The following is a 9599-nucleotide window of genomic DNA, read 5'->3' on the forward strand; positions in this document are numbered from 1 at the left end:
TCGATGCAAAAAAGAGTAAAATAAAATCGTATCTTTTTTTTCATGTCAAATTAACAACTCAAATTATATGCATACTTTTTATAGTAAAAAAGTGGCTTTTAACTGGCCAACAATACAGTATGAAGTCCACAACAAGGTATATTACACGACACATAAGAAAAGGTCGATGTCAAATTATATATAATATTGTTAATTAGCAAATCAGCAAAGCCACGCTTGTTTCTGTGCTGTTACCAATGTAATCTAAGTTCTATATGCTGTTATGTTAGTACTGGCACGGTACACTCAATGGAAAATTATGCGTCAACGATATTGCTTTGTTTCCTGTCTACTATTATTCCTATAAGATTGCTTTTGTAGACATATATCAAATAAAATTACATTCAACTTAGATGCTGTTTTACCCAAAAACCCTACATGTTATCACAATATAACTTAATAATGTTCAAACTTGTAATTTAAATTAATTATGATCGAATTTCGAGCACCACTGTATATGTATACCTATGTACATAATGTATATAGAAAACACGAAAACTAACAATCATACTCATAATGTTAATTATCGTGTGAGGCACCATTAATTGAAAATGGTAAATCAATTATCATGTTCCTTTATCTAAGGCACTCAGAGTAACCTGAAACGGAATGACAGAGGCCAGAGCCTCTTTGTGACATTGACAAGTTGATTGATGGATGGATTGGACTGACGTAGCAGGAGTTTGGAGCGAAATGGTTAAGAGTGCTGAAAAGGAAAAACCGTGCGAGGAATCGAACCCGCGATCATCGGAACTAAGGCGGTATGCTAAACCGCTACCTTAATATAGACCTTATGCTTGGTAACTTTAAAGTTCATTTCGATTTTTAGTATTTTGTAGCAAGATCACTTGATGACGGTGTTTTATTTATTAGACACCCTGTACGGGAGTCGACCGGATCGTAGGTACTTACTATAGGTACTTACTAATGTTCATTCTCGTTCCCAGATCCACAATGTGTTACGCCGGAAAATGTTGCTACTTTATGAAGGTAGAGACTGGATCTATGATATTCGCTGTTATCAATATGGTTAGTATAATTTAGAAAAAACATTTACGTTTTGTAGCGCACTTACAAGCCGAAACCAAGTGTGTAGTGTGTAAGCGTAAATGCGATTGCGTGTGTGATACGTGTGAAAAAGCCGCCAGCGGTGCCTCATAAACCCCATACTCTGTAACTTCACTCACATTCCGAACCTAAACACTGCTTACAAAGCAAGCTGTTTGTAGACTGAAACAGTTCGGACAGAGGTATGTACGCAGACGACTAAGTATAAACACGTTCTAAGTATTGCCACTCTTAAAACTTTTAACATTGTACAAAGAAATTAAAAAAAAAACACGTAAGTATACATAGTCTATCCATAAATATCTGTCATTGTTTTAAAATAGGTATTAATTGTATTTTCTCAATTTCGCGCTAATCGGTTGTTAAATATTTTTGTGATTTTAAAATGGTGTATGGATAATGAGAACCGAATCGCTGTGATTGCATTACATAAAGTAGGTATGGAGCCAAATTCAATTTAGAAACTCTTCAACCGCAAATAATGTCATATTTTGACTGAGGGTCGGACGGTATGGACATATCATTATTCAAATAAACTTAATATAAGCACTTTTATATAATAGTCATATTCGGAACGCGGACTCATCACAAGATGAATGAACAAGAAACTTGCGTTACTTTTAAATATATGTTGTTCTAAGTAAATACAAACATCTAAACATCATATTAATGAGCAAAGCCTACTATTACTCACTAAACGATTACTTGAATGACGAGCATGCATGGCAATAGTCGTTCATGCACGGGATTATCATTTAATATTAGATATATATATATAATATATATATATATATATATATATTATTATTATATATAACACCTATATGAGTAAACCTTGTAAATAAACAGGCTTTTAAAAAAATAAGACATTTAATTGAGTATCTTGCCAGTTCATAGTCATCATATTAACTTAATAAGGTTTTGCGCGATTTTGTTCAATGCATTCACTGTCAGAAAGAACATAAAATCCACGTCAATCAATTCAAGAAACAACAGAAATGAAATACTTGTTTCACAGTTATTTCTATGCGAGGACCGTAATTTATTTAAGGGGGTCTTCCTATGTGATGGGTTGAAAAAATCGATTTTTTTTTTTTCATAAATTGCTCCCTTAACATGTCTAGAATACGGTAGTAAAATTTTTTTTTCGGCGATTTTAGAAAATTCGAAGTCGTTTTAAAGATACAGCAGGTAAAAGAAAGAGCGGTTCGGAGCGGTGAGTTGGCAGTTAGAGACCGGGCCTATTGTGTACCGTCGGCTTTATACCTGGCCTCCCTTTTATTAATATATTTGTTTATACAAGTTTAGACACGTTTCTACAGACTTAAAAAGAATAAAACCAATAAAGGAATAGGAGGAAAAGGAGCAGGTAAACTTACTGATAACGTTATCCAAGAAATTACAAAATTCTACGGATTAGCAATTCGACGCCATCCAGATTCGCTTGAAGATATGAGAAAGGAAGTTTGGGCAACGTACTATCACAAATGTTCTTCTGATGAAAACCCTCAGCATCAATTTTGTCCAGAAGGCGAAGACAGTTGGTGTAAATGGCGTAAGGCTGAAGCTAATAATGAACTGGACCAATTTCATCACGATAAACCACCTCTAATTCCGCAAGTCCAAGAAGCTATCAAACCGGTTTTCGAAGATTTATCGAAAGACGAATTATTAATTCGTTGTTTAGGAGCAGAGACACAAAACAATAACGAATCTTTGAATTCTTTGATTTGGACTTTCGCTCCTAAACATCTTCATTCTGGTCCCAAAGTTGTTGAAATTGCTAGCTACTTAGCAGTTATTATCTTTAATGAAGGTTTTCAAGGTATTTTAAAAGTTATGTCGATTATGGGATGCCCTGTTGGTCGTGAAGCCCAAGCGTATGTTATGAAAAGCGAATCTTACGCTCTGAGCGGCGCGTAAGTGATGTCGTTAAACAAGCCAGGATTGACTCAAGAGCTGAACAATCTGCTTTAAAAGAGTTTCACGAGGAAGAGGAAGGAATACTCTATGGACCAGGCATCGCCGATTGAGAGTAAGTTGATATTTTAATAGTTTTTAACGGACTTGAAACTTTAAACGCGTTTTTCTCAAAACGGTGTTTTTCAAACTTTCCTCCATTGTATCTCAGAAACGGCTGGACCGAATTACTTGAAATTTACAGGGCACACTCAATATATGTAAACGCATGGAATGAACTATTATCAATAGAAAATTTTCAAAACTTCGATTTTTTTATAGCAAAAAAAAAAAAAAAAAAAACGCCTAATTTGCAACTTTTATTTCAAATGTCTATCAAAAATCCAATTTTTTTTATATTCATTTGATTATAGGTCATTCCGTGCTTTTAAGCCTACAAATTAAAACGCCGTTTTTTTTTTTTTTTCAGATAAGCCGATCAGCCGGAATCGTGGAGGAAGTGGGAGCTCTTTTTTTCGAGGCGGGGGTGTTCAGAGCGCTGTAACTCTAGTTTGACTGAATATTTTTAGCTGAAATTTTATATTTATACTGTCCAAATATGTGTTAATAAATGATAAAAAACTTGAAGCTCTAAATATATACTGGTCGTAGAAAAAAATCCTAAAATATCCCTAAAAAACAGGCCGTCACATAGGAAGACCCCCTTAAAAAAACGTACCAAATGAAGAACTATAGAAGATTTTAAATAAATGACTACTTATAAAAATCTAGTACAAAATTGTACGAGGATTTTGACTTGGTATCAAAACCCAAGAATCCCGTACCCGCTGGATATATTATTATATACTGGAGTCTAATTTAATTGTCACTATCAATCCAATTTAATTTTATTTCTACCATTTTTTTTAAGACGATGATTGATTTTTTAAGACTGAACCTAATAAATTGATTACTGTGTTTGTTTTTTTAATTAATAAAAATGGAATGGAGCATCCGCCTGCTCGATAAAGATTTACGCTGGCGGGAAAACCTGTGTAAGAAAAGAAGATGAGCATGAGGTCATGTCAGTTAACTCATCGTGGCAAATTCACCAGGAATGTATCATGATGTTTTCCAGGGGGCACCGCGTTCATTAGTCCACTTTACAACGGATACCCTCCCCTTTCTTTAACCATAAAATATCTAATTAATACATATCTATTTAATACACTACCACAGTATTGCATATTATTTAATATTAATCGGACCAATGAAATGGCAATTATTCGGAATTAGTTCCTGTCAGGAGTAGACAGGTTGTAGTAGGTTAAACTACCTTACCTATAAAGTAGAATAGACGACTCACAACATTTATTTTTTACAGATTATCAATTCTATACTCGCCATCGGTATTATTGCAGCCCTGGTATGGTATGAAATTCATTATTATCAAGCTCTACATCGCACTGATTACAATATTGTGAACAACGTTTACCAGAATACACACGAAGCTGCAAGGTTATACCAGCTGTATATTTATAGAAACATAATTTTAGGTGTAAGCCTGATGTTGAGCTTGATATATTTCGCATTTTCTGTATTGTTGCTCAACGGATTAATAAAGGTAAGCGTTATTTATACATCTTTACATATAAATAAAATTGGAGTGTATGTTTGTATGTATATCATACTTTTGATTGATAGGTATATTTTATATTTCCACCGATCCGTGCTTCTCATCTTAATTCAAAATATTTTGTTACATTTTACTACTTTCCTTCTTTTACCTTTAAGTTATAATTATAAATTCAATTTCAATTCATTCATTTCAATGTAAATCTGAATAATGAACACAAATAGTTACATTTGTGTTCAATATTCAGATTTACATTGAAATTGATAAATTATTTATAGGCTATTTTATTTAGTTGCTTTTTTCTAAAATTAATATTCTTAAAATGGAACTTTTTGCACACTCTATATAGGTCTACCAGAATCTGATGGAAAAAAAATATGTCTGTCAACTGAAATTTCGAGGAATTTTATTTGGTTTGATTTCAAATTTCTTTTGAAAAGTGGCGAAAATATCGAAGAAACCTCTTCGATCGCAAGCAAGAATTATTATTAATAATAATAATAATAATATATTTATTTGTCAGAATATGGTATGTACAATGGTGGTAAGTATATATTATTGTTTTAAATGTTCATCAAAGAATACTTGATGAACAAGGTGCAGAACAAACAAGTGTGCGCGTGTGCAAGCCTTGACTGGTTAGTTGGAATGACACGGCCTGATACTATGGTTAATTGCATTTTTCGTGTGTATTATATAGTATGTATATACTAAACTTTGTTTTATTTCAGGGGTTTCTAATACTACCATAAGACGAATTGTTGATGAAGGCAGATCTAACAAAGGCGTATATAGTACGCCCGGTAAAAAGAGGAAAGGTGGCAAAAATAAATTAAATTGGATAGTATTGATTTACAATTGATCAGAAACAAGATAAATGAGTTTTACACTCTACGAAAACAAATACCCACTATCATGAAATTGCTACAAATTCTTCGGGAGGAAATCAATTTCAATGGAGGAAGAGAATCATTAAGGTAACAAAAATTAATTTCATTTTCTTTCGGTTTGAATATAATCTAAAAACATAGTAATTTAAAAATAACAATCTTATTTTGTCTTCAGACTTACTTTGAAAGATATCGGATTCGAATTCGTGAAGTGCCAATCAAAAAGGACTATTTTAATGGAACGACATGACATAAAGATTCAAGTATTTGGAAGCCGATGATAAGCTAGATGTAGTTTATTTAGATGAAACCTACATACACGGTTCATGTTCAGTGACAAATGCTGGCAAAATAAAGATATTGCAGGCCCATCTAAAAGTATTTCGGTAGGGCCTAGATGGATCATTGTACATGCTTGTGGAGAAAATGGTTTTGTGCCAAACTGTTGTTTGGTGTATAGGTCGAACAGTACCTATATGATATGAATGATATGATATGAATAAGGATAACTTTACAAAATGGGTTACGGAGAAGTTGATACCCAACCTTACAAAATCTTCTCTAATTGTCATGGACTGTCCAAGTACCATTTTGTTGGCTCATAGCTTCAATCATACAATATCATTTACGACGATAATTGTCGTAAATATCAATTACTGAAAGCACTGAAAAATCATAAGTTTGAACCTACATATGAGATAGATGAGATTTTAATATCGCACGGCCACGAAGTCTTGAGGCTCCCACCATATCATTGTACGTTAAACCCCATAAAATAAATCAGGGGAATAATGAAACAAAAAGTTGCAGATAAAACGTCAATAGACCTGCAAGTGACATAAAATCTTTAATAGTAGAAGCTCTCTCAAATAGGGATCGATGAATGGCAAAAATCTTGTCAACATAAAAAATGAAAATTAGTTCATAGAACAAGATCGATTAACTGAGATGCAGGAGGAAAGGTTTATCATAAATACTGCGTCTTCTTCGTCTTCCCCTTCCAATGAAGACTATTGTATGGATGTGCAGTATTTGGAACCATTTTCAAGTTCTGATAACCTATAATTAATTAATAAACTCATGAACAGAACAATTGAAGTTTTCATCTAAATTTCGAACCCCACATTCGTCACACTAAGATTATCAATAATTATCCTTGATTATTGGATAATTTTTTATATTTGCATGTATCACACACACAATCAGCCGTTATAAGGAAAAAAAGTACATAGATTTAAAAAGACACATACATAGATTTAAAAATAATGATATTATAAATTTTCAGACAAAATCCGGGCAAGTGAAGGTCTATTTCATATTTGGTGTCATCATAAATGTGTTGAGCTACGCACTAATCATATATGAACCGGCTGTAATAACTGTTTCAGGTAAGTATTTTATTACCACTTTCATATTTACACTAGCGGGTCGTCCCAGCCTCGCATGGATGAAGTAAAGCATAATAGGTATATACCTAAGTTTCTTGTATCACCTGAAAGTCCATAAGTATAGAGAATAGCGGCCTTTTTCGTTCGACTGCAATAACGTAACCATTAATAAATTACTTTACAAGAATTTAAGAATGCATTATACTTTAGTGCACTCTTTTTAGAAATAATAATAAAAATAATCTTTGTAAATATGAACATTTTTGAATAGTCTACTATACTTCTATTTTAGTTGTTTACAATGTGGCATTGAAAAATATATACAACCCTAATTTTTACCCTTCTATCCCTATTTTAAAAACAACTAGTTGTCCCAAAATAAAACCATTTTGGGACAAATAGTTGTTTTTAAAATCTGGTTATAATATTTTTAAAATGAATTATGATTTCCAGTGTCCTACACCCTGTTGCTCGTGATGATTTATATGACGTACAACAAAATGGAGGCTAACAAATACTGTGGAACGGTATTAGATGACTGTTCGGTCCTCGTCTCAGCTTAAATTACTATTGTACTAATTGTTTATTTTATGTTAACAGTTCTATGATATAACGTAAGGTTATTTTCATAGTCCAAGTGGGAACTCTAACAACAAGAACACGAAATACGAAAATATTTTATAATATTATATTGTTAATTTATTTCACTGTTATTTTCACGTGTTAACATGATTGGGAAGTGCGGGATATACAGCACCCATAATTATCTTAATACTATTATGTAATATTATCTTGTCTATGATATTATTAATGAAAATATTAATTGACAAAGAATAATTCAATATGATTAGTATTACGCAAAATTGTATAGTTAATCTTCTTAAAAAAAATGTCTCATAGATGGCTTTATTAAAGAACCAGTCCATATAAAATTTTAGTCAAGCTTCCGACTCGAGTCACAGAAAGACTAACTTCTAAGCACGTGTAACATGTTCTTGTTTTTAGCAAAACCTCTATATATAAGTTTACTATAATCTAAGATTTGGTGTTTTGTAGCGAAAACAATACCCGATAAGTATTTTAAATGTGTTTGCATAAACATTATTATTTTTATATTATAGTAAAGACTCTTGTAATAAATAATTAGTTTACATTCTTCACCTACTCCAATGAAAATATCTGACCCATATATAACTACTATACATTCATTTAAAATGGCTGTATTTCAGTACGGGAAAAGTCCTACGCCAGTGAAGCTGTACCTCGCATCATTTGGGGATTAGTAATTTTATTCTAGTTTCAAGTAATTAGAATGCCTTAGTTTATAGAAAGTGGCAACCTCTTCTTATGAACAGCACTACAAATATCACTTTACTCTGCGCACGCAGTATTCCTCATGCGTTCCCATTCCTGGAGGATTTTTGTACAAAGTCTACAAATACACTATTGGTTAGCTGAGGTTAATAATATATTTCCCTAATACATAGATATATACATATTGAGTAGCATGGGTCAAGGTTAACAATAACTTTCCTAACTTGCTACATTATTGCAGTCTAGACACACACAGTCTAGGTTCTAAACGAGTAATAATCGCTACAATGAGAATTATACATTATGTCATATATATTTCAGTCTCAAATTGTTCAACTACAGCTGATAATATTCCTATTATATTATATTTATTTATACAGGAAAAGTATTTAATTAGCTTTTGCTGCAGACAAACTGCTTAGCAGTTTTGCGGCTTATTGTTTTGTATTATGTTGTATAAATTTATGTGTAAATAAATTAAAATACAATAAAATGTAATTCCTGTAATTTTACTACAATTCATCCAAAAGTTCTCCTTTTGGATGTGTTTTGGTTTAAGAATAATTTATCTATTTTAATAAGATAGAGCGGTGAGTTTAGGGTATTGGACAGGACATGTTAATCCTCCAGAATAGCAACTCAAATCTAGACACGCGGTAGCGTGTCAAGCCGAGTTTCAAGTAAACTGGCGAGCAGCACCGTGTGTATATTTACACGAACCATTTGGAGCCACTTTTGACCCCCTCATAACTCAAAAACTCTTTCACATAAACCTGTCAAATTTGGTTCATATATTGAGACTTGCGAGATAAATATGTATTCCAAATTTCATAAACACGGTTAATTAGATATTAATGTCAAAAAATCGCCATTTTTATCACTGATCAACTATAGATCAAAATTATAACCCACTTCCAGATGACCTAGGAAGTTCAAATTTGGCATGCAGATAGGTAATTAGGTGAATATAAAGGATAAAATCTGAAACTGGTAAATTGTTATCATTTTACTATAATTTTTCACTTTAATTGATTCTATTTCAACTTATACTGGACGAATACTAAAATTCTATGAAAACGTCGATATCCACCAATTGACATTGATCCCTGGCAAAATAGCTCATCTTGTACTGGACGGAAAGTAATATTGTATGAAAACGTCGATCATTACCAATTTACGTTAAGCCCTTCACATCAGTGTCGATAACTAGCAAACTTCAAATATTGCATTGAGCGATAAACACTAAGTAGTTGCTATAATTTAGATTCTGTCTAAAATATACTCGTACTTATAACTAGGAGTATAGTCGAATTTCGTATTTATTATGTTATTAACTGAGATTTGGTATTAATTATTGTTTCAATA

The 9599-nt window shown here is 32.4% G+C and overlaps 1 protein-coding gene across 1 annotated transcript; it reads left to right on the top strand.

Moving 5' to 3' along the window:
* Positions 1–735: 735 nt before the first annotated feature.
* On the top strand, positions 736–8034 carry LOC131844061 (uncharacterized). Its single transcript, XM_059192840.1, has 5 exons — positions 736–800; positions 987–1068; positions 4391–4630; positions 6818–6920; positions 7374–8034. The coding sequence occupies exons 2-5, from the start codon at positions 994–996 to the stop codon at positions 7481–7483; spliced, it is 528 nt and encodes a 175-aa protein (XP_059048823.1). The 5' UTR covers positions 736–800; positions 987–993; the 3' UTR covers positions 7484–8034.
* Positions 8035–9599: the final 1565 nt, after the last annotated feature.

This window comes from Achroia grisella, unplaced genomic scaffold (assembly GCF_030625045.1).
Source record: "Achroia grisella isolate CSIRO2021 unplaced genomic scaffold, CSIRO_AGI_Agris_v1 utg38008, whole genome shotgun sequence".
Classification (NCBI taxonomy): domain Eukaryota; kingdom Metazoa; phylum Arthropoda; class Insecta; order Lepidoptera; family Pyralidae; genus Achroia; species Achroia grisella.